The 25,717-nt window shown below is 42.5% G+C and overlaps 1 protein-coding gene across 3 annotated transcripts; it reads right to left on the bottom strand.

Annotated features, from left to right (window-relative positions):
• Positions 1-1,624: 1,624 nt before the first annotated feature.
• On the bottom strand, positions 1,625-24,595 carry OGA (O-GlcNAcase). Of its 3 annotated transcripts, XM_030485784.1 has the most exons (16): positions 23,972-24,595; positions 20,475-20,526; positions 20,046-20,143; positions 18,702-18,832; positions 17,828-17,999; positions 16,728-16,826; positions 16,288-16,572; positions 15,556-15,714; positions 13,691-14,301; positions 13,123-13,297; positions 9,362-9,447; positions 8,388-8,492; positions 7,325-7,410; positions 6,183-6,375; positions 4,647-4,806; positions 1,625-3,902 (listed from the first exon to the last, which is right to left on the bottom strand). In XM_030485784.1, the coding sequence occupies exons 1-16, from the start codon at positions 24,156-24,158 to the stop codon at positions 3,766-3,768; spliced, it is 2,736 nt and encodes a 911-aa protein (XP_030341644.1). In that variant the 5' UTR covers positions 24,159-24,595; the 3' UTR covers positions 1,625-3,765. The 3 variants fall into 3 exon arrangements, with proteins under 3 accessions (XP_030341644.1, XP_030341646.1, XP_030341645.1); XM_030485785.1 differs by lacking the exon at positions 1,625-3,902 and having other exon boundaries at positions 4,746-4,806; positions 6,127-6,375; XM_030485786.1 differs by lacking the exons at positions 1,625-3,902; positions 6,183-6,375 and having other exon boundaries at positions 4,722-4,806.
• Between the last annotated feature and the right edge of the window lie 1,122 nt (positions 24,596-25,717).

The following is a 25,717-nucleotide window of genomic DNA, read 5'->3' as shown; positions in this document are numbered from 1 at the left end:
ACCTATCACCCTTCTCATGGTCACCATCCCAGCTCCAGGGCACCAGTTTTCCCGACGTTGGGAGAAAATACAGGAGGGGCTGTAAGCAGGTTGAGGGCCTGAAGAAGGGTAGCAGAGGTCTAGAATGGGAACAGGGACCAAGGCAGGGGCATAACAGGGATCTGCCCATCTCTATCTCATTAAGCCTGGGTGAGGGCAAGAGCAGCATGACCTGGCACCGGGGACTGTGGTGCACAGCCTTTGAGCACAGAGGCAAGATCCTGCTTCAAGACATACCACAAGGAGCAGTGGTCTGGGCTGGTCTTTCAAAGTTGAAAGGGAAGCAGCCTGGGCCATGCTGCAGGGGTGTAGGGGGGGAGCAGGTGAATTAAAACAAACCCTGCTAACGATGAACTCACATCATGTTCTCAGTCAGGAGCTCGCTCTGCTCCCGCTGCAGAGGAGACCTCCACCAGCCACCACTGTGCTCTGCTCCAGCTGGAGTTGGTTCAGGAAAAACACGGTTGAAGAGCTTCGAAAAGCCAAAACCGGTGCCAGAAAAAGGCAAAAATGCGAGTGCTTGCTCAGCAAGGGTTATACAAGTGTGCCTGTTTGCTTCTGCTGTAGTTGCTCTCTGCTGCCATCGGGCTAGTGGCCCATGATGCAGGAAAGAGAGCCCATTTCGGCCTCCCACTGCCTTTCTTGGGAAAGTTTCTGGTGCAACAGCAAAATCCAATCCTTTGTTTGACACAGGCCAAGTGACACTGCCATTTCTGCCGTAACTTTGTGAAAGAGGCTTCAAGAAACAAAGATACCTACATGCAACACATGATGAATGTGAAGAACAACTATCATTTTAACATGGTACACATATACTGCGTTAGGAGAAGTTTTTAACTGCTGATTTCCCTGCTCAGTTGACGTGTACAGCTTTTTAACTGTATAACCTGCTGTTCTACAGCAGGTAGATGAACACTTGTGAGCTGACCTTACAAAACACACAGCTTTTCATACCCCTGACCCAGCCCTCCTGCCTGGCTGTCAACTTTACACAGGAAGCTACTTGCTGCAGCTGTCTCAGGAGCTTCCCCGCTTAAATTGTGTGGATGTACAACCGAGGCCAGACTGTGGAACTTTGACGTTTGCGCCCTGCACACAGCACAACCCTCAAGTCACTTCACCTCTCCCCGTGTTTCTGTGGGCAGGTTCCTCTGGGCTTCAGCAACCTCAACCCAGCAGCCAGCAAGACAAAAAGCAATGAGGAAGAAGGGACAAAGGAGCACTGCTGCCAGGCTCTGCCCTTGCCAGACACTGGAAACCACCTTTAAAAGAACTGCTGCTTTTTTTCCAAACAGGTGAAGTTCAATTGGCCCTGCTCGCAGAAGGGCCAACCACAAAGGTCACTGCCACCCGAAAATCTTTGGGATGGGTACTTCTGAAGGGTCACCAAATACCTGCCCCTGAAAAGCACCAGCACAGGTAAGAGCCTACCATGGAACGCACTGCTACCACCAAAACCAGAGACAGGGTTCTTTGCCAGCTGATCCTGAGGCCATCCAACAGACATGACATGATATAACACACATCGCCAAATCACTTCTGGTTCTGGGACCTCACACACAAAGCAAATATTTTCTTATTTACATTCACTTCTCAATTTTTATTCTATTTCTCGCATGGTCTTCAAATACAGTTTTACAGGTCGTTTTTTTCTGCTACAGATACTGTTGATCTAAAAACAGATTAATGAAAGTGGCATTCCAACCTTAATGAAAATTCATAACCATGAAAGATATGTCAACATATCACTTTACAATCCTAGAATGATGGTATTGGCCTGACATTCCGTAGGCTTATACAATTAACTTCTATAATAATAACAAAGTCATAGGAAGAGAAAATGTGGCAACTCCTTAAAAGCCAAGAAATAAGGCCACAAGCATCCTATGCTGTAATGTTATGCATCCAGATAAAGTAAGTTGACTCTGATATCCATGAAGAAACAAAACTCTCCCTCCTGATAAACCAAGGTGTCAGCTACTCAACATGCACTCAAAGCTGTATAAAAACTAGTGGCATTCAGCTCTGACTTACATGAAATCCCATAGCACAACCCCGTACCTCTCTCTAAAAAATGAAATGACCTTGTTTCAACTTAAATACTTCGCTACCGCATTAAAAAAAAAAGTTCACATTCTGCAAAGGAGAAAAAAAAAACAACAACCAACTGAAAAAAACCAAAACCATCTTGTATGAGACTGCACCAGAAGGCCAAACACAGTATCTCCTCACAGGTCGCAGACAACATTACTGCAGTCTTAATGCCATTCATTATAGGTTGTGTAACTTCTATGCAGCTGGAGGCTCGTAAAAAGAACTGAACTTCCTTTGTGCACCACTGAAAAAAACCCCAGGAAAATTAAAAAGGAAGAAAAAGACAGCTGATGGCAGCAGGTGAAAGAAGCAAGGTACTGCAAGCTGCATACCACTGGCCAATTGCACATCTGGGCCACTGGAACTTGTGTGAAATACCAGTTTCATAAATGATGCAACTACCTCACTACCAGATTCCATACCACGCTGATTCCATCCCATAACCAAACATGTCAGTCCTGGGTAAAAACATTAAACTCTTGGAACATTTAAAAGTAGGTAACCATTTAAATAATGTGTAAAAATGTGCTTATTGTGGCATTTCTTATAGAAAAGTTATTTGATACAAATGTGCAGGACTTAAAGACCCTGATTTAATCCAACTGGTACGAACAGGCTTTGAAACGTGGTGACTGTTCCAAGGACAAGTCTCAGCTGTGGGCCAGCTCTCCCTCTCTCACCGTCTTTCACCACAATCCCATGTGAATGTTACCAACCCCCCTCGTGAATTGCTGTTTCAGTCCCAAGAGAATGATAACCTCACACAGTGACAAACTGCTGTCTGAAGGAAGGATCATTCGGGACCCGCTCCCCTTAGCCAAGATGGTCAGTCCCTAGCCCTGGACACGAGGCACAGTAAGAAAGGTCAGTGCCGAGGACAGATTCATTCTCCATTGTGGTTTTAGGTTATTCAAAAGTGCCATCTTGGACCTATACCATTTCGCTTTTCAAAAGAAAAAGTTACAAAAACCGGTAAACAAAAAGTTAGTCAGCATACGGCTAAGTTTATATACACTGAAGTTTACAGTGTTGTCATTAAGTGACTTCTGCCACAGACCACTGCACATTTGTCCCTAACAAAGCACAAAGCTTGAACCAATGGTCATTAGAAGTGACAACGGGTCATTGCTTTATCAACAAGCATAAAGATAGTCAAAAATAGAACTGTAGCTACTTATCTTTAAATTTGCTGATTGACACAGGCAATCCCTCCCCTTCGTGCAACTTCCAGCTGCACATCCCGCTCTATGACAGAGAAACAAGCTGCACCTTTACAGGTACTTCTGCCAGAGACCACTTTTCTGTCGACATGTGAGTGCAGAGAAGTGTCATCAACCACAGGACCGACTGAGAGGGATTCCTCCAAGAAGCTATAGCCCATGCAAGATTCCTTGGCACTTCACACAGGACCAGAAGAGGACAAGGTTTCTTTGTTAAAACAGTGTTTTCAGCAGCATTATCCCCTTCCAACAACTTACAGTCTGAATGTGTGATGGGTGATTTTCGCATAGCCCCTTCTACCAAGCTGGCTTATTCCTGGCTTTGTGCAGCTAGACCATATGAAGATCCCCACCACTACCTGCCCAGCTGTTTAAGGGACTACAGTACTGGAACAGTGCACTGTCAAGCACTTCACAGGCTTCTTCCAAGGATAACAACATCCTTTGGAAATCCTTCCATTTTAGCAATTTCAAAACAACCCAGCTTGCTGTAGAATTCCAGGATTCTTTTATCATCTGGTCTCACTTCACAAAAAGCCCCACGAGAGCCTGAAGAGGGAAGAAACAAACAAAACACCGTAGAAGTTACTGTAAGAAGCACAGACATCAGATACTACTAGAGTTCCCATCTATTTTAACATTTAAACCCAATGAAATCACTGATCCAACCTTATATGAAGCATAGTGCCCAAGAGATCAGATTTATGGCAACATAGCTGACCACCCCCTGAAGGCACTGCACACCGCAGATGTCTTGTCAGTCTGAATGAGCCCTCTGCACACCTTTTATTTCACATAAAAGCATCCTGAAACTCTGCTGTTGGCTCAGAAAACAGCGCCAAATTGCACAAAGGAGCCGTGAATCTCAGGTGCACAGTCAGGCAGACAGCCCAAGTACTTCCCCATATTGTAGGTTTTGATAATTACCCACCAGCGCATGCTGCCGCACAAAAGAAAAAGCATCATTACCAATGCCAGGAGGGGAAACAAACATTTGCGCGTTGTTCAAGATGTAAAAACGTGTGTTCCCGTTGCCAAATTGCTCCCTCGGTTCTTCCTATTTTCTAATTTGCAGGATAATGGTTAAAGTGAAAAGCTACTTTTTAATCAAGGACAGCAGCAGAAGTTAGCTATCCAAAAAGCTTTTGTAATTATTTACCTAGAGTGTCAGGAACCGAATCTCTCAGGCTGATATGCAAATACAGTATGTTAATATAACCACCCAAGTTTGTCTTGCAACCTAGAACTAACATATACTTAGGAAACAAGGAATTTTGAATGCAAGAAGCTTACCATTAGCCTTTAGAGAAGAGAGCAGGCAGGCCATCATACTTTTAGCCACACTTGGATCTGTCACTTTTTTGTGGATATCAATCTTTATCAATGATGGGAAGTTGGCAAGGAACGATTCTGGCAATACTTCTTGCTCTTCATGGAAACTTAGCATTATTTTCTGAAAAGAATATGGGAAACAGACATTTAATCATGATCCAGCTTTCCACTTTCATTCATGTTTATTTAAAAGCTAAATGGATAAAATCCCACATCACCTATCTCAACAGCAAAGTACAAAGAGCTTCTCTCCACTCACAGGAACACCCTTCAAGCCCACAGTCTCACAAACCAGACTTTTTCTGAGACATTGCACCAACAGCAGAAATTCTGGGGTAATGTACCAACAGCAAAAAGAGTTCTTAAGCATCTCAACGGAAAAGCTAGTTTATCAGCACAAATCCCTCCTGCTTCCTCCCTGATGTTTGGCTTTAAACTTCGGGAAATTAAGGCCCCTTCACCTTTACTGTACCTACTACAGCTTTGCAGTATTTAGCTTCTGATATCTTTGACTACATTAACTTTGCTTCAAAATCTGAATTTACACATGCAGTTGAAAGCACTGCACTCTGCAAATGTAGAAGAATAAAGTCACAAAACCTAGAGACTGCAGAATTAGCTCCACTTCAATAGTGGTAGTAGAGCTATTCAGCTACCTTCTAGTCACACCTAACCAAGATTGCTGGTATTTGCTGCAAGGCTGCGGGAGTTTTTGTGTGTTTGTTTAAATGTACTTCACTTTTCTCCCATCAAACATGCCTGTAAGTAGTGGCCATTTTCACAACAGGGTGACAAACATTTCACTCTATTTCCAGGAAGCTTTGCTTTGCTTGTGGGAAGGACTGTGCTCTCAGTGCCATCACTTCTCCTGTAAGATTTTGTCCAAGACCTAGTCAAATAAAGCAAGAGCACGCTGCATATATTCCGGTTTGGCCGTGCCTTACCAGCTGGGGACTCCCTGAGGAGTCTGCCACGACTCCTTGTATTCAGACAACTTGTTGGAGAATAATATGATTTTTAGCACTTGCTAAAGGTGAGATGTCATTTTGCACCATTTACAGTTGCCACACTCCACAAATGGCTCACAGATTTTAACATCAAAACCAAATACTCTCTGTTTTCCATACTTAAACAGATGTGACTAGCAGGGGTTAGCCATATCTGCAGCATGGGGAAATCACTACCTCACTTTGCAGGAGAACAGAGCAGAAGCAATCCTTAATTTTCTCTAGATTAAGGTGGCTTACATTTACTGCACTGATTACTCTTAAAGCACACCTCATGGGTGTATTACAACACACAAGCTGTATCTGACTGGTAACAAATAACTTTACAGTCACCTTCTAAAATGCCCAATACCATGCTCAAAGACTTCAGAAAAGTACAAAAGAAATCATTACATAGAAAAATAGAAAAATAAAAAAAAAAGAAAAATAAAGACCTGCTTTGGAAAGAGTGAGTTCAGCATGCAGTTCTGATCTCCTGGTTTATACTAACCTCTGCCTCAGACAGCTCCTTGTCACTATTTGGTTTAGTATATTTTTCTTGCATGAAAGGGATCCAAGACATTTTGCATTTTTTAATGAAAGGAGTGACATCAACTGTTCCCAAAGCATAGCCACATATGCCATCCTCATCTTCTAAGACAAAGCAGTAATCCAGGCTGAGGGTGAGCAGACCTCCTACTAACCTGCAGAAAGAAGTGCCCAAACTCAGTCAAAAGAAGGTCACTTTGAACAAGTGTGCTCTTTGGGTACTCTGGAGAAGACTCTAGAGTCAACCAAAGAAGTGTCAAGAGTCCTCCAGTCACAAAACTAGATCCTACAAAGCATTCATTAACAGACTGATGGGCTGTCAAAACTCAGCTATGAGCAACATCTGCACCTCAGGTTCCCATAATTTAATTCCACACACACTGCACTTCTGACTCATCAGAGACACAAGCCTCCTTCACCCTTCTCTGCTGCCATTACCTCCTTGTTCTTCCTCCTTCTCTGTTGGGTTTGTTTTGATACCAGTCACACATCCTTCCTTACCTATCTTCCTGTCACTCACAGAGCAGCCTCTCTACCAAGTTACATCTAAATAAAAAAAACCCTCATTCAGAATAGCTCATTTTACAGCTCAGATTTAATGCCTTTTTTCTTTTTTAACTTCAGCTCACTTGTCGTTGCTTATTCTTTTTTAAAGTTGGTAGAGGTAATCTGTAAGATCAAGGCAGTCAGCTGGGAGATTGGCCTTCAAAAATTTGCAGTTATCTGAAGAACTATACTAGGTTGGAAAATAAATACCAGACTACGAGAACTCTCAGGATATACTTTCACAAAGTCTGAAAAAAATTAAGATACTGTGATGCACAGGTTCCATAATACAAAGGTTTCAGCCGAGTCTTTTTTCTAACAGCTCACAAAAGGTGACCAGAGCATGAACTGAGATAGAAGTGTCAATGGCATCTTTTAAGAAATCAAAATCCCAATTTCCTAAGGCCTGCAGATGGCAGAGTTTAAACTTATTTATTTTAAAATCAAATGTTATTTGCATTCTTTCCCCTCTCTCCACTTTTAAAAATTCAAATTAAACAGTGCCAGGACTTCATCTTTCAGAACCACCTCTGTAGGTCATTCACTCCTAATACATACTTGTCTCCAATTAAATCCGGTAAACTATGGAAGGGTTGATCAGCTCCATCAGCATACATTTCTCTGCAGATTTTATATACAGATGCCTAAGAGGAGAGAAGAGATTATTTCAAGTATCAGTCACATTCAAAAAACTAATAACTTTGTTTTAGAGAGCTTTCATTAACAGCTCCACTGTAAAGTAGCACTATCAGGCAAAAAGTTACACAGAACAAGAGTATCTATCTATGAGAAAGGATCTATCTTCCCCACCTCCCCAAAAGTAACTCTTAAAAGTTGCCTGCCAAAACCATTGTGGCCAAGTTGAAGGGCTGGGAAGGAAAGGCTGGAGATCAACCTCCCACATGTAAGAACACAAGCTCACCCCTCCAGGGTCATTTACCAAACATTCGGTGAGGATCAATACCCTCGCTACAAAGTCCATTTTCCAAATTTCCAATGTTCAAGTGCAACAGTTTAACCACTGTGAAGGACAGACACACCCTGACTTTAAAAGGCTTTCAGCTGAATCTCTTTAAAGAGAAAACTTGTATCAGTCACACTTTACACAAGAAAAATTTGACACTTTTCATCAGAAAGGCTTCGCATTTGACACCTCTCTGCATCACCAACTGTTTAGGTGGCTTACAAATACCAATTCTATTGCCTACAATGAATAAACCAGCTCATGTACTGTCCTGATCTAGGGTATGGAAAAGGTTGTGTTACTGCTTGTGAGAACAGCACAGGACAGAGCTAGCCTAAAAGTGGCACGTAAAGGTAATGTCTTCATGTGCTAGCCCTGTCTGTTTGATTGGCTTCAAAGTCACAGTTTATTTGAGCCGGCTTTGTTTCAGCGCAGCTACAAATGCAAAAGTTCAAGCTACGTCAATTCTTACATTGTTTAAACTGCATCCATAAAGAGCGTTAACTAACTGTTGGTTAATACATCACTTTCAAGCATTCTTCTTGCTAAGCTAACAAGAATGAAACTACACCACAATTTCATTAAGGGATGGAGTGACCCTAAGTCACTCCACAAAAGGAAACACGTCACTAAGTGAGAAGTGCCAAAAGCAGTTACCTCATCTTTAGGGAAGTAGGGTCGTATGGTGTACACTTTGGAAGTGGGTGTTAATGGAGGTGGTTGAAAAAAGAGGTCATTTGCCCCATCAATAGGCAGCAAACGCTGTGAAAACAAAATACTTAATATGACTGTATGAACAGCAAAACCCATCGCTCTTGGGTGTGCACTGCAGACTCCCAAATTAACATTTGCTACTTGCAGGCACCCCAAAGGAAGGTGGGGTTGGTATGCTTTACAAATGCAAAGACCTTATTTGAATAGGAAATATCCAATTGGGTGTTTTAAAATATGCAATTGAAACAGCACATTAAGAGTCTGTTAATCTTATCTGCTTTAAAATACTTTTTACCAATCATATCTACACTGTCTCTGTATAAGAACATAGAATGTCAGGAGGAAAGGTTTGGTCTGAAGAGGGTTAACTGGCCAGAGGAGACACTTTATCCCAAAAGCAATGCGCTGACTCAATTTGCTGCGCGCAGAGCACCTGTGAGGGGGGAAAAGTAGAGTGCCAGAAAAATCCATGAACAAACTCGAACATGGCATAAACAGCAGTTTAAGAACTATTTGCCAATTGAAATCTTTGCAACAAAGCGCATGAGAGCTTTATTTGGAGAGGAACCAGAATTTGGATGACTATCCCTTTTGCTCATGGAATTCCCATCGGCAGACAAGCATGCGCGCATTGTGCAATTGCGGGCGCAGGTAAAAATGCTGTGCGACCTGCAAAGAAACAATGTGAAATGTCCAACTAAAGCCGCTGCGCTTCGCATGCGCGTGGGACAGGCAGCATCTCCTTGAGAAATTACTGTAGAGAGGGGAGGAAAATTATTTTAAACCAAGCTGTAAGGCTAATGGGCTTTGGACCAGAAAGCCTTCGGCAGACCAATCCTTCCAGACCTCTGATGTGCAACAAAAGGTTTCTCATAAAACAAAGAAAATGTCATTCAGTTGTGAAGTCATATTGATACCTGGAACTCTCCTGCTAGACCACCTCTAAAGGCCCAGGGTTCTTGGTCTCCACTTAAGAACTGTGCTGAAGATTGACTACGACACCCTGTTGAGATCAGATCCAAGCGGAGAACGTTACGAGAAGGGGGATTTCCTGGGTGTCTAACATGTCCAAAAAGCCAACACACACTTGTGGAAAAAGCTCTCTAACTGAGCTAGAATCCAGGGCTTGGGGGGAGGCTGTAATAATGGAAGATTTTATAAAAATTTTGTGCTTGTGCACTAATTGAAGTATCCCAAATTTGTGATTACCCACAACAAACCAGTCTAAGAGCAGGTGAGGTGATTCAGCTCACACACCTCATTCTAGACCAGAAAGCAGAGGAATGGTGCCATGCACAATTATACAAGCTTCCCAGATGTTTTGTACACATCTTTTTTTTTTTATATATACATATATTTGTAGCAGAAGCATCCATTTCACCTATGAAAAGATGACATCTTGGAAGCTACATGGCTCAATAGCCACTAGCCTAAATTTTAGATCAAACAAATACCATTATCACAGCCCCTTGAAAAAAAAAAATGGACCTTTCTGAAGTCACATTTTAATAATGATTGTTTCTAATCTTGTCAGAAAACTAGGACTGGCAATGCGTGCAAATAGCCTGGAACACTTCAGGCAGCCAGAAACAGTATTTTTGCAAGAGTCTATCCAGATTTACATAATCCAGGCTGTACCTTCACAATGCTGCTGGCACATTAAAAAGCTACGTAGTGTTAACTGGAATTAACTCACAATTTAACCAGTACTCCCTGTTGGCCACAGGTAATACCGACTTTGCTTTTTAGCTTCTTGGTTTTTTCCTCCTCAAGCATATCAGACACAGCAGGCTCCCTGCTGATCAACCAGCCACAGCGGGCCCAGCTTTAGTTTATGCTTGCTTTAGAAAAGAAACTTCCAGTAGCTGCTTGGCTTTTAGTAGTGTTTTGCCAGCAAGGCACCACAGCCTTCACCAACTAACATAAATGACAACTCTGAGGGGAAAAAAAAACCCCAAAACCAAAACCAAATGTGGTATCTGAAGTGGAGATTTCAACTACCCACCCAGTTTTCTGACAAGATGAGCAGCACAAATACTCTTTTCCTTTCGTGGACAGCAATCTACCTCCTGTTCAAGTAACAGTCTCAGATCAGTACAGACAAGTATGTTGTGCTAGTCAGAGAGTCCCAAAGTGTGCCAAGTTTGACATTTATGAGAGTTTAGGAATATACATTAAATACAAACTACCCTAAAGTATGGTAAATTTCAGAAACAATCCAAGCATCAGAATTTGAATTTGGTTTACTCCCACATTTTAGAATTCTCAAGGAGAAAGATCCCCTTCACAAGGAGATTTAGTCAATAACTTGGAAGACAGTATCTGTCTGTCCTTTGAGACTACAACTTAACTAGCACTTCCAATGATTACAGTAAAGAGCTGCGTGAATGAAGAGCTGTATAAATGAAAAACATAGTTAATGCCTTAGTCGCTGCGCAAATGTGACTTCAGTTCATGCCTATTGCACATCTAATCTATCTGAGCTGCCTCACAGACAAAACCTTTCCATTTTAATTAAATAATGACGACGCGCTGTGAACATCTGGCGCTGTCCATCCAATAGCAGTAGAAACTTGTGCTGAGGATTCTCCCATCTGTACACAATGGGGAAGAAGACAATAGAAGTCATTAGTAATCCATAGTATTGTACAGCCACACTAATTTAAGGGACTGAATGCTAGCTGGACTTGGGAGGAGAGGTGAAGAAAGTGAACATTCAGTGGACCATTGAGCACACCATTGTGAAAACTTATTTGTTTGGCTTTGCAACATACTTTGCTTTATAGAATGATGTACTTAATCAAAGACCTTTGCTTTATATGTATTTACACTAGTGATAAAATGCAAGCTGAAGACAAAAACATCCCCTCTCCCAGAAGCACTGTTAGCATAAGAGTATTAAACTTTGTATGTGAAGAACTCTTAAGATTAAACTACCAAATACCAGTTTGAGTACTGGAACAGAACAGTGCCAAGGTTAACAGGGCGAATGTTTACAGAGATGGCTTCTAAGATGAACTACTCCAAATATTTGATGCATTTAAAGTTGAACCTAACTTTAGAGGGACATTGAAAAATGAAGAGAATTTTGACTCTAATCAGTAGTTTGATAATTCGGAAATGCAGTCTTAAATTGGGCCCTCAATGTTTAGAGATTACAAAAATCACTGTTGGCTTTACAGAGCTTTGGCCTAGAGTTTTAAACATTAACTTATCAAAAAGAGGGCATTCTTTCCAGCTAAAGGTCAATATACAGCAAGAATAGTCAAGCTGGGGGAGTTGTGTTACACTGCTTTTAAAAATGTACAAACTTATAGCTTTTAAACAGCATTAGGCAGAGATGTTAACACATGACAATGCTGCTGAGTTTTCCTCCCAAGCTAGTTTTCTTCTATCTACTTTGCAGAAGCCAGTCTTAAAAGCTCTCCTTTATCAGCAAAATGTATAGGGATCAGATATTTAATAAGCGCAAAACACGGGAAGTTGCTGTGCACAGACTGACTTGATGACTTAACAGGTTATCTCTGTCCCTGCTTAAACCTGCCAGCGTTTAAGAATATGATTTAAAGACAATCCAAACAGTAGGACTAGACCAAGGTTGTGTAATGGTTAACCACTGTGAGCTTTGTGACACCTACAAAAAGTGTGACTTGAGACCACCAACTTTGCTGCCTGCTGTGTATGTCAAAGCAAGTCCACAGCATATTCCTTACAGTTGGATTGAAACCTGAAAGTGAAATGAGGTCACTACAATTACCCAGGCCATGCTGGTGCTATCTGCCAACTTAGGATCCACCAAAAATCTTCAGGAAAAACAAAAAAAACCCCAAAACAACAAAAAAACCCAAAACAAACAAACAAACAAAGCCAAACCAAACAAAAACCCAAAACCAAAAAGTCACACATTAAAAATCAAAAACCAATCAAAAAATAAACCAAAACCTGTTTCAGGATCAGTTTAAGTCTCAGACTAAATCTGTCCAGAGAGCTCCACAATTTCCATCCATTAAGGAAAAAAAAAAAAAAAAGAAAAAAAAGAAAAAAAAAAGAAAATAAAACAAACCAAACAAGAAAAAAAAAAAAAAAGAAAAAAAAAAAGAAAAAAATCAGCAATTTGGAAAATATTTAAAGGAAATTCTTTTGCACCAGAATAGCCTTCTGCTAAAGCTCGCATGCGCACACGGCTGGGAGGATCGGCTTCCTCTGGGCCAGGCCCATTGAAAGGCTGGTTCTGCAATTGTTGTGTTGAAGACAGCAATAATGTGATGAAGACAGAGCAAGCAGCAGATGGCTGATGTGGTCACATTTCGTAGTGTCATTTTCCAATCATATAGAGGGTATCCAAGGAGTGGCACAGTCCAGTGTGCATTCAGTCAAGAGTAAGTTAAAGTCAACACTTACGTGTCAGATGAGATTCAAGTTTCATTAGCCCAAGAAGAAAATCAAGGTCTCCAACCTTAAGCATCCAGCAGACTCCACTTACAATACCAAAGCAAATTCACGGCAAGCATTGCTTCAATAGTGAGACAGGAAAACCTTTAAAGCAGGGTCAGAGCAGACCCCATGTCCAAGAAAACACATTTGCCTGATCTTTTGCTTTCCCCGTGGGCTAATTAGAAAAAAAAACCAAACAAAAAAATACACTATCTGGGATTATAATGGCTCCCAATGCACCTACCTAACCACTGCACAAAAGATTTCACCATTGACATAATACTCTTGATATCCCAGACGTAGGAGTACATATCATAAAGGATTGTCCTGTTGGCACAATTGGAGAGGCGAGTGAACATCCCCATCACCAAGCTGCACATCTCTTCAAACTTGGCTGCTCGGTTACGCCATTCTTCTATCTATGAATGGAGGCAAAAGATCCACAAGATCAAACACAGCCTTCTAGGGAGGAGAGGTACCCTGAAGTATAGAGGAAGACTATACAGTTCATGACTTCATTTTACCAGCAAGGACTACCCACACCACATATGACTCACGGATATTCTCTATGGCTGTTAGAAGTGAGACGTACAGGGATCCCTGGTCAAATGCAGACACCAGACTGCCTTCACAGCTAAATGGCACTACGGGGCTTAAAACAGTAGATTCCACTGGAGGAATGAAAATCACTGACCTGTGGTTAGTTATACACTACTCTCCAAGTCCAAGGAAGTAGGACACCAGTCTCTGTTACAGACAACAGATAACATTGTTCAAGATTTTGATTTGAGAGAAACAAGATTCACACTCACTTTTTCAGCATCTTTTCCTTTGCAATTAACACTGACAACACTGCTATTTGCTCTGAGCCACTGGAATTCTCTCAGCATCTGTGCACCTTTGGGCCCATGTTCGTAAGGAAGGTAAAACAAGTCAGCAAGAAGCTGCAAGTCCTCTAATGTCACTGGTTCTACTGTGTAGAGAGGCTTTTCATTTGGCCCAGGCACAAACTGTTCTTTGTTAATTTGCTCATCAGTCTGCATAGGGGCAATGTCACTACCAGAGTCTTCCTGCATGGACATCTCTGGGGACTTTGATTCAGCTATGCTCTCCTTATCCGTATCCATTGGCTTCAACTCCTCTGACATCTTGGCTTCGGCAATATCTGTCAGTAGCTGATTAGCATTCTTGTCTGTGTCATCCTGTTTTTCCACCACCGTGTCCATAGGTTCCTCATCAGATTGCTTCTTCTCTTCCTCCTTTACCAAGGCCGGCGACTCGCTGCTCAGCGCTGCCCCCTGACTCATGATAGGTTCTTGGTAAACTGTGGTAACCACAGTTGCTGCATTTAAAGAGGATGGTGCCACCAGAGGCCCTACATCTCCTACAGCAGTTTTAGCACCACTGTGGGCCACTTGCCTACCTGAGAATGAGAAGAAACAAGTTTAGAGTTTTCCATATCTGCCAATTAACATTCAAATCAGTAACTTCTGCAAATCATTGATGATTCTGTTGCCACAGCATCTGACCAATGCACCTTCCTTTTAATACTTTGCCTGTTCACTTCTGTCACTCTAATTCTAAACTACTGACTTTGGTTTTTGCAGGTTTCCCCTCCACATAACAGGCAAGCAAAGATAGAATGGCGGAAAAGTTAGGAAAATTAGTTAGTATTTATGTGCTGCCAGCAGCATTTCTGACTATGCCATCAGAATAAAAAGCTCCCAAAGTTAACTATTTTTCCCCTGCATCAGCTGACTTGTTACAAATGTATTTGGATAAAAGCACACTTCAAAACAAGAGATTGCTGCTTAAATATTTCAACTATAAAAATGTCTTCAACCTAGGGAAAACGGAGATGCTCAAAACCTGACTGGACACTGTCTTGGGAAACCTGCTCTAACTCACCCTGTTTAAGCAAGGTGTTTAGACTAGGAAGTCTCAAGAGGTCGCTTCCAACCTCAACGACTCTCCCAAAATGGAGGAAGATGACGCCTTAGTTACTACTCCCCTCCTTATGTTTTTGCTGCAGTTAAGTTTTAAAAAGACTCAAAACCCTACAGCAGTTGAAAAGGAGAACTGCACCAGAGCAGAGCTGGGAAGAGGAAAGGCTCCTCCATTCCACTACCAGTTATCAAAGAAGGGCACTCTGACCACCTGAAATCCACATTTGAGAAAACCAGTTTCATCTTAGATCCCAAGCTCCCATTGCTACAGGAAAGGTGTATGATGCTGGAAGGAACCCAGCTGGTTTCTGTAGACAAAAACTCAGAAAAAAAAAAGCCATCTTACAACTGGAAGAATATGGACTCTTCTGGGCCAGAACTAATGCTTACAATAGTCTGACTTCCACTTCAGAATCCACTTCAAAATCCTATTCTCTCAGGTCCCATGGAAGTCTAGTAACAACTGCGACTAGCAAGATCAAGATTCTTTTCTGTCTTGTATCAGACGTGCTAAAGGCTCATACATCAAGGTCGCTTCTGCTGGTCAGACAGGACACTACAGGCACACTGCAGAATGTCAAGCATTCTTATTTTGTTATTAAGGTTTCCCTAATTAGTAAGGCAGGAGATACTTCCAACTGAAAAGTATAGTAATTGCCATCTAAATGCAAGTACTAAACATGTAACCCCATTTTTCTACCAACCCCAGAACACCACCAAATCAGACTCACTGCTGTACTGCTGAGGTACCCCAAATTCCTGCAACCATTCCGTTAAGGCCAACTTCAGGGCCATTTGTGGGCTGTAGAGAACATCTGTTTCAATGTCTTCATCGCTCCCCTCGTTTTCCAGTTTAATCTGGATAGAAACTGTACTGTCTTCAGTATCAGCTACGGAGGAAAGTTTTACAGTTATCATGCAAGTTTCATTTAAAATCAATCAAAAAAATAAGTCATGTTAGACAAAGCATTCAAGCACTCTCTAACAGCCTTACTTCACTAAGAGCATTATATCCTAATAAAGCAAAATAGAAAACTATGGTCACCATCAATATCAACACAGAAACTATGCAGAAACTAGACATTCGGGCTTCTCTTCATTCAGTTTCTCTTTTGATCTGAACTGCTTCCATTCCAAAGAAATCAAATCCATGGACACTTATATTTGTGCATTAAAATTGGTTTGCTGAGAGTGCTTTTTATACAATCACAGATAGCTCTCAAGACTTCAGAAACTCTCTGATTGCACGTGCTACAGATACTTCCCAGGAAGTCAATAAAACAATCTAGATGCTTGTCATCTTTCAGGCAACTGCCATTTATTTATGGGATAGAAAATGCTAGGTCTTGAAAAGATCTTGAAAAGAAAAAGCTGGTGAGAAACGGCTAAAATCATTAAGAGGAAACAGCAGTATGACTTACATGGTTAAGCATAGATCCTGGCAAACAGTTATGCATACTTACTCATCACCACATCTTTTCTCACTCCATTCATGTTAGACTTGTACCAGGTTGCAAGCGTGTGAATAGCAACATAATTGGCTTCAAATTCACAGTTTGGATTGGTCAGAACTCCCTTTAGTCGAGGTATAAGCTCAGTTGACCGACCTTTGTAAGGCCCCAGAAAAAGCCTCTTTTGATCATAGTCATTAGCATGAATGTTATCCCAGATAACTGGTGCTCTCCTGATGATCTTAGAAACTTCTTCAATGGACTCTACTGGAATGTCTTTGGATACAACTTTCGGACCTAAGAGGGAAACAGGATAATCAGAGGGCTTTTACTGGAAGATTCAACCCTCAAGTAGTTGGACAGTTTATTTTACTAAATACTTAAATCATTTTTTAACACCAACAGTGAATTAAAAAAAAAAAAAAAAAAAAAAAAGAAGAAAATATATTTACCTGTCCACAACACCTCAATGCCAGGGAGCAGCTTTTCTCCTACAGTCCGTAAATATGGTGACTGGGCAACATTTGGGTAACAGAAAGTTCCACAGTATTCTACACAGAAGAGAATGTCACTGTTAGTAGAAGGATGCACATGTGTGGCATACGCAGGTGTCCCACAAACACATTGAGAGAACAGTATCATTTGAGAAGAGAAACATCAATAAAATTAATGAAGAAAGGCCCAAAAGTCTAAAGCATAAATAAAAAGCACATGATGAATGATACTTAGCATAAAGATCAAAAAGGAAAATCAGATAATTTATTTAAAATTGCTCAAATATCAAAATGAAAAAAATAATAAAGTCCACAAATAGAAGGGCAGGTTACGGCAGACAATATGCAAAAAACTAGAAACCCTAAGACTGATTATGAAATGCAAATACTTAAAAATAGTAACACCAGAACATGTCTCTTTAAAGCTAAGTAGGAGTTTTGCAACAGAAACGAGCCACCACAGTGTGAGGGGATAAACAAATTAACACTGATGATAACATTGCGACTGAATTGAATTTCCCTTGCAGCACTCCACACCTCTGAACAGTGATTTTTCACATTCTATTGTAAAGAATATTCTTTACAATATTCTAATGGGTGTTAGAGAAGGCTTGCAATTAAAAAAAGAAATTATTGGACCCAAATGCAAGTCATCTTATTTTTTAATAAATAAAGCAACTCAGTGACTAGAGAAAGTGGGTAATCCTCTTAAAGCTAGGTACCAGTGAGAGAAGTCAGCACAGACTGGGCTGTACCTCTACTCTAAGCAAATTCCAAGAAACCGACAACTAGCCAGATCAAGATGATTATGGTACAACTCAAACAGGAATCTTCCTTTAACCTAAGTTTGAGTTTAAACTTCTCGAACCATTCTTTGCTTGGCACTAAGCCTTTCAGAGATGTGTAGATCTGGCAAAACCTCTGCATATGTTTGAATTACCTCAACCTTTTCTTTATAAGTCAATTTCATCAAACAACCCAAAATACTCCTTAACACAGTGATTCCTGTAATAGCCTCTCTCCTTTAAGGCTGAACTAAAGGATTCATCTCATTTTACCTGTAGGACAGAAAAGGAATGTGTCTGGTTCTCCTAGATATTGATAAATTTCATTTGTGATCGAGACTTGAGCATGAGCAAAAGAACTGAAAACTTCTTTGTCTGCTGCACACATGTTGTGATCAATATCATCAAACAGCAGTGCAAAAGATCTGCAGCCAAACTGGGAAACCTAATACAAGAGGCAAAGAAAAAGAAAGAAAAGATCAAATTTGTGATTTTTTAAAATTATTTTAATTTTATTTTTAATCAAACCATAGAATTTTTAAATCTAACCTATGTGAAAGGAGAAGCTACAGGTAAGGGGAAGAGAAGGTATGGGAGGTAAGACAGACTTTGGTATCTACACATGATGAATGCCTATTTCTGACCCACTGCTCTGCTTCTCTCAAAGACCTCTAAAGACCTGCAATCTGCTCCAGTTTTAACAATCCAAGGTGATCTCCCTGGACAGACAGCTGGAAAAAAGCTAATTCTGTAATAACTGTTGGACAAAGGAAAAGAGTCAATCAGGAGAACAAAGATGACATGTATGTCAGGTCTGCCTCCAAAGGTGTCTACTGTGGACAGGAGTTCTTGCTTTAGAAATGCATCTTCACTTCAAGGCCCAAAAATACTCTGAAGACAAGTTGCTAAGAATAGCCGTCAGAATCCAACACAAGATAATACTTTTTATTGGTTTTGTGGATTGGCTTTTTGTTTGTTTGGTTTTAATGTAAATGACCTCTGGTCTCTCCTGCAATGCAACCTGAAAACATCTGCTGGAATTGTTCAGAGGCATTCAAACTAATACTAGTGCTGAAAACATTCAAGAAGCTAGTGAAAAGCTGCAAGAGTGACCACTGCACCTGTGGTCAATTTGTGTCACACCTACCTGGTCCAGCTTGCGTTTCAATGTGGATACCTCTTTAGGATTAGAGAAAGTGATGTCAAGTCCAGGAGAGATTGCATAAATGAACTCTATTTCATGTTCTCGTGCAGCTGATATTAGAGTCATTAGCTGCTCTGGAAATCAAATTCAAACAGTTCAGAAGGATTCAACGATAAAAAAACCCTCGGACATCTTTATAAGTAAACTATAAAATGTAGATGCTGCTTCTGCAAGAACAACAACAACATTTGCTGGAATTTCTTAAAAGTAACACAGCAAAAAGCATCAAATTATTTGCAAGAGTTCTGAGAAATTATGCCAAAACTAATACAACAACTGTCCTTGCAGTGTTATTTTCCATGTTAAAATTATTTAAAGGTTTAAAAAACTACCTCAATATTGTGAGACAAATGTGAACGTCGTCTGGTTTTACAGGATGCAGGTCAACAGTTCTAGAATTATTACTCACTTTTTCCACTTTTGTCACACATACTAAGAAACAATTCAAAGCAGTAATATCGCCCTGCATGACACCGATTCACATGCTATACATATGACTGAAGCTCAGGCCACATCTAAAAGGGTTTTAACACCACTGTGCAGAATTGATTGCTTTAAGAAACAAATTTGAAATTTCATCTTCCATACAATGAATATGGTATTATTTTTAGAATATTTAACGTTTGTTGCTATTGGCAATTACACTGCAATATCCTTTAGACTGTATTTCTGCAGTGATTCAAAGTGGCCTCCCAGAAGGATTACTTAATTTTGAGTGAGAACAATTTTTCCTTCACCCAAGGAAAATTAATAATCCCCACAGGCTAATAAAACACTGTAGACCCCATAAATACCAGAAGTGGATAGAAAGCCTCACACCAGCCTGAACAGGCCCTATATTCTCACTAAAAAGTCAGAAGCTGCTTTTCTAACTGGCATTCTCTTCACCGAGACAAGCACTTTATGAATCACATAAAAGGGTATGCTATTTGCTCATCAATCTTTTCTCTTTTCTGAAGCAAATAATTTTTACTTCAAAATATGGCCCATATGTTCAAGAGCCAGAGGAATAATTTTGAGCAACCTTTCCCTCGAAAGAAGTAAATCTCGTAAGACAAAAGCCTGAAAAGCAGTTTTAGAAATCATCTGCAGAGTTATAGTTAAAAGAAGTAAATCTATGCTTGTACCAAAACTCCACCAAAAACATCTGCCAGGTATTAAGAAGAGGTCTCCACTCACCTTTGGAAATGGCTACAGTGATTAACCAAACATAAGCACACGTAGCAATGACCAATTCATTCAGAGATCTATTTATAGTAAACACAGAGGGCAAATAAAGGCAATTACCCGCTTCCTCCACAGAGTACATTTCTCGCCAGAACATCCTGTGCTTATAGTCATCCTTTGGAGCATACAGGTATGTATTTAGCCCCCACTTCTGAAGTCTGTAAACACAGGAAAAAAGCCTTCATTGGGAAACTAGCCTACAAATTCAGGAATTCTATGGTTTATTTGATCTAATTCTTTTACTTGATCTAATTTATTTTTCTTCATTGATCACTGTTCTTATACTATTAAGTCACAACAACTTTATGGACAACTAGTATTAGACAAATTCATTTTAGGCAGGATGGAAAGGTGAATACGAGCCCCCGGTAATGTAGATATTAGGTAAAAGTTGTTCTAATTTAGCACAGTAATTCTTTCCAGGCTTAAGTGGAAGATTATGACTATATTGCGATGGAATGTGCTGCAGTAAGAGGAAGCATGACTTGCCTTCTAAAAAGTTCTTTCCTCTGCTCCATAACCCAAGGTCTTCCATAAAATCCTATGGGAAACAAGATTTAAATTATCCAGTTAGCTTATGCCTACTCCATGAAACTTTATATTACAAGGCACCATTTTCTTCTTCTGCTACGTTCATCAAAAAGCTTCCCAAAGCAGGAAAAAACCAATCTAGTTAGGCAGCATTAGGAAAGTGTAATAACCCAAACTGATCTAAATTTAAAATGCAATTATAACTTATTTCATTTCTTATGATCCAAAGTCTTACAATTTTGGCCACTGAAGCAACTAATTTTCAGAATCCAAACCATATTCCTGAGCATATGCCCTTGATGAGTCAAGTCAGCATTATTTTAGGAGCAGACTGAACGGCCAGAACCTAATTAAACTGTCACTCCAGACACCTACAAAATAGATTTGATTGTAATGCGAACATGAAGACACTTGAAAATATTTACCAGCTCAAAAATGCTTAACTGATGGTACAGATTAGAATGCTAAATACACACACAGAGTATATAAATACATACTGAGTAATAATGTGCAATTAAAAAAATGTGCAAGTGAGTCAGGAGAATGCTTAGGATTTCATTCCTTTTATTCAGCTTAACAGGCTCTTTGTCAAAATTAACTTGCAAGTTGATATCTTCAATTCCCACATCTTTACAAGCTAAGACTATGTCTTTGAATAATCATATAAAAGCATCTACACAAGTAACTTTAGAACAGTGCATACTTAAAGCATGCAATTCCATGGAAATCATAACTACTTCTGGTTTTAAATCTAATCCCTCCATTCTAGAAACATAATACTTTAAAAGCACTCTCAATGCACTCTCAGTCAAGTAAATTCACTTAGACCTATGTGCAAACAGTTCAACCACAAGTGGGCACTTCAAAACAAAGCTTCAGCTTGGCAGGCTGTGCAAAGACGAGAGACTAAAATAACACTGAAATTTAATAAGTTTTTATTTTCAAACAGCACGGCCACTCAGTGATGAATGATGCTGCTAATACACAAAGCTCACAAGGCCTTACAGAATACCAGTTCAAAAGGCAGACGCTATCTTCATTTCCAGAGCTTTCCACCGTTGTAAATCTGTAAACATTTGGTCTCGTAGAGGTCAAAACCACCCTCCTGCAACCTTTCAAAATTCAAAACTGATGCAACTGAAGAATTTTCTATATATTACGTTATTTCGGTTACCTATTAAGTGAGCAATGCTCTTTTAAGAGGCTTAAAAGAGGATTAAGTTTTAAGAATTAGTCTTTCCAATGAGCTATCTTAGACTAACTGGCACCACGAAGTGGCAAAGCTGTGTAACTACTACTCCTCGCCAACTGCAAAGCGACAAACGGAGGACAGTTCAACAGGGAGCAGGCACGAAAACCTCCCAGCTTATTTCACTCAGAACAAACGCCTCATTTTCACCAGGGCTCCCTAATTCTGACTGAAGCTGCCGTGAGAAGCTCAAGAACCCAGAAAACGAATGAAATACTGTGCTACCTAATGAATACCACCTATGTCTCATAACTCATTCAAAACACTTCTGCTTTACCAATGATACCATGTTTCAAACCTAGGAGCCTAAAGCTGAGCAGGGGCCTACTAAAAAAACAAACAAAAAAATCAATTGAAAAAAAAATATCATAGAATCATAGAATGGTTTGGGTTAGAAAGGACCTTAAGACAGAAGCATAGAATAGTAAGGGTTGGAAAGGACCTTAAGATCATCTAGTTCCAATCCCCTGCCATGGGCAGGGACGCCTCACACTAGACCATGTCGCCCAAGGTTCTGTCCAACCCGGCCTTGAACAGTGCCAGGGATGGAGAATTTACCACTTCTTTGGGCAACCCATTCCAGTGCCTCACCACCCTCACAGTAAAGAACTTCTTCCTTATATCAAACCTGAACTTCCCCTGTTGAGGTCTAAATCCACCTCTCCTTGTCCTATCACTACAGTCCTCGACGAAGAGCCCCTCTCCAGCATCCTTGTAAGCCCTCTTCAGATACTGGAAGGCTGCTATGATAATCAGGTAACAAAACCAAATTAAATAAGACTGAAGAGAACATGCTAATCTGAGGTGATGCTTTTCTATTTGTCACATTTCTTAATTGCCAACATCACCAGCTGATGACAACTCTTGGAGCTTGCTTTCTGTCTAACTAAAAATCAATCTGGTTTCATTCTGCTCCCTCAAGACTGTGTCAGGTTAACACAGAGTCAACAGATCCTGCCAAATACCTCATCCCAGTTACAGTATAACTAAGATGACAAAAAAAATTATTATGGTATAGGCAGCAGTTCCCATATAAACCTGACGAACAGGTGATCCATGGCCAAGATGTATCAGCAGGAACATGAGGAAACATGCTGTTACAATCTGTATTTCTGTTCACTGATAGCTGTCTCCAAAGCCTTCAATTTAGCATCTATCTTCACACAATTAATTCTATTAACAAAGGCATCTCTCTCTATGTTGACTATATTTAAGGTCTAGTAAGTGCTCAAAATGAAGGCCTTACTCTGCTCAGCACAGTGACATTTGCAGAAGCCAAATGGTCTTTTCTACAATATGAACAAAAGGCATTCTGCAAGCAATGCAGATACTGACATTGATAAACTGCCTATTTCCCTCTCCATTCTATCTGTTAATCATTTTGTTCTCCTACTGGAGATTCATTATAGGTGCAGATATAATAGCAGTCCACAGGAATTTATAACAATTCTGAATCATCTATTATGTTGCGATTAAACCATTTTTCTTGCTGACATTCAATCATCTGCTTTAACCGGGCTGTGATAAACGCAGATAAATTCTGCAGTTACCGAGAAATGCAAAAATAGTCCCTTTATTCTGCGGCTACTGCAACAGTTTAAACCTTTTAATGCTGCAACGACACCAAAAGACAGATTACACATGGTAAGCTACAGCACTTCTGAGAACAGGAAGCATTTAATATTAATTCCAGAACTATGGAATCACCCATCCCCTACCCAGGAAACTGAATCTGAGCCTCTGGCGCAGAACCAAGAGCAGGTACCGTAGCTCTTCTCTCTCCCTCCCACCTCCCTGTTTAGACACGTATTAGCAAGCGAGCCACAGCACTGCCTCAGCCTCCATTAGGTACCGTCGAGCCGCTGGGGGTGCCAGGCCTGCCCTCACTCCGCCGAGCAGCTGCCATCAAAGGGCACTCCCTACTAGCGAGCACCCTCCACCACAAGCCCGAGGGGCAGAAGCCCCGCCCGGGCGCCGCGGCTCCTCCCCACCCCCCAGCCTCCCCTGTCTAGCGGAGGAAGCCGCGGCCAAGAGCCGCGCATCACCCTCCTCGCAGAGCGGGCTCCTCCGGGCGCCGCAGCGAAGCGGGGGAGGAGCCGTGGAGCAGCAGCGCCACCTGGGACCGGGCGCCCCACGGATACCCCCCCCCGTCACCGAACACCCCCAAATCCCTGGGGATACCGGACACCCCTCGGAGAGCTCTTACCTTCCACGACGCCGCAGAGGAAGCGGCGGGAGCCAAGCGCGGTCTCCGTCTCGGTGTCGGTCTCTTCGCCCCCCGGGACCGGCCCTGCGGCGGCGCCCGGCGGCTCTAAGGGAGCGCCGGGCACGCCGGCTGGGTTAGGGCTGCCTTGGGGCTCCTCCAGCGCCGTCTGCCCCTCCTTCTGCACCATCCTGCCGCCCGCCGCCAGGACCCCCGCTCGCTGGGCCGGGCCGAGCTGAGCCGAGCCAACCCGATCCTCTCCTTTCCCCTCTCCGCAACCCCTTTGTCTCCGCCGCTGCGGGCCGCCGCCGCTTCCTGTTTACGGGGCCCTGCGCCTGCGCAGGGAACCGGCCGCAACCGGTCCGCACCGCCCTGCCCGCAGCCACCCCGCTGCGAGTTGCGCAGAGGGACCGCTGCAGGGACTGGGCGGGGAGGGGGGAGCTTGTACCGCCGCGGGCAGGAACGATACGGAGCCTCCGCGGCCTAACGGAGCACCCCCGACCCGCCGCGCTGCCGGTTCCTCTCCGCTGGAGCGGGAACAACGGACTGAGGAGAGGGAGTTACCTCAGGGATCGGGCGGGCGTCGGTGAGGGAGGGGAGGCGGCGCTCACCGCGCATGCGCGGAACGCGGAAGAGCGCGCACCGCGCCTGCTCGGCAGCTCAGCGGCGGGAGGGGCGAGGCTGGCGCATGCGCAGGGAGGGAGGAGGGGGGCCGGTGGGGAGGCGGCGGGAGGGGAGCGCGCATGGGCTGTCGGGTTTGTGTAGGGAAGCGGCGGCGGTGGCGGGGGGGACAGTGGTGGGATGCGAAGTGTTTACTTGGGCGCCGCGCATGCGCAGGGCAGTATGCGGCGGTGCCCGGGCGGGGTGACCCGCTGGTGGCGGCGCCCCACAACGTCGGCGGGGGCCGCTGGGGAAGTGGCCCTTGAGCCGGTCTCTCCTTCCCCTCCCAGCGTAGCCCGGGTGATGGTGCTCTTGGCCATGTTTCCGTGCCTGGAAGGGGCTGTGAGGATGGGATCAACTCAGTAATTCAGGGCAGGGTCTCAGCTCAGGCGGCATCTCTCCACGGAGAAGCTCCAGCCGCATGGGGGACTGGGAGTAGCAGGCTCCCAGAGCACAAGGAGACCATAGGGCTGAGGACCACGTCCCCTAAGGCTGCATAGAGAGGCTGGCAGGGTAACCCTTCCAGGCCACAATAGGTACCAGCAATGAGAAACCAGTGAGCAAAAAGCTGCTGGAAAGCCCGGTTGTGAGGAGGGGCTGGAGGAAGGCTGCAGACATCACGGCAGCCATGTCATGTTTCAGCCAAAACAGAACAAAATGAATGAAAACGGATTAAAAAGCATCCCCTGCTGATTTGGATGCTGTTCACCCTTACCCAGCTCACTCAGCTTTCCTCAAACCCTCCCTTGTGATTGTGAAGGCTGTTTCTTGCTTTTTTAGCTTATTTTTGCTGATGATATTTTGGCACGATGAGAAACTCAAGATGGCTGCGTTTCTGTCTCTGCATGTACCCGTGCTCAGGAAGCTGCAGGAAAGACCCTGGCCAGGGAGCATCTCTAATTACCGTCGTGTCCAATCTAAAGCTTTCAAAGAGCAAAATTAGCAATTGTACTGCTACCCTAAATAGTCTCTACCTTGTGTTACCATGCAACAAGGCTTTATGGAAAGGGTAGAGGGGAGAAAGGCACAGAATTTGGGTAGAAAGCACACAGTACTCTCAATACCACCATACGCAGAGCTGGGCAGTTG

Source organism: Strigops habroptila, chromosome 5, assembly GCF_004027225.2.
Source record: "Strigops habroptila isolate Jane chromosome 5, bStrHab1.2.pri, whole genome shotgun sequence".
In the NCBI taxonomy this organism is placed as follows: domain Eukaryota; kingdom Metazoa; phylum Chordata; class Aves; order Psittaciformes; family Psittacidae; genus Strigops; species Strigops habroptila.
This window is presented reverse-complemented; position numbering and strand designations above follow the sequence as displayed.

Bases quoted from the DNA above. Each gene is read 5' to 3' on its own strand.
- OGA (XM_030485784.1), bottom strand. From the start codon at position 24,158: ATGGTGCAGAAGGAGGGGCAGACGGCGCTGGAGGAGCCCCAAGGCAGC. The intron at 18,833-20,045 runs GTAATTGCCTTT...TTTGATTTCCAG, and splicing joins GTACTCTGTGGAGGAAGCGG to AGCAGCTAATGACTCTAATA. The intron at 6,376-7,324 runs GTATGTATTAGG...TTCTTTCTGCAG, and splicing joins CCGGATTTAATTGGAGACAA to GTTAGTAGGAGGTCTGCTCA.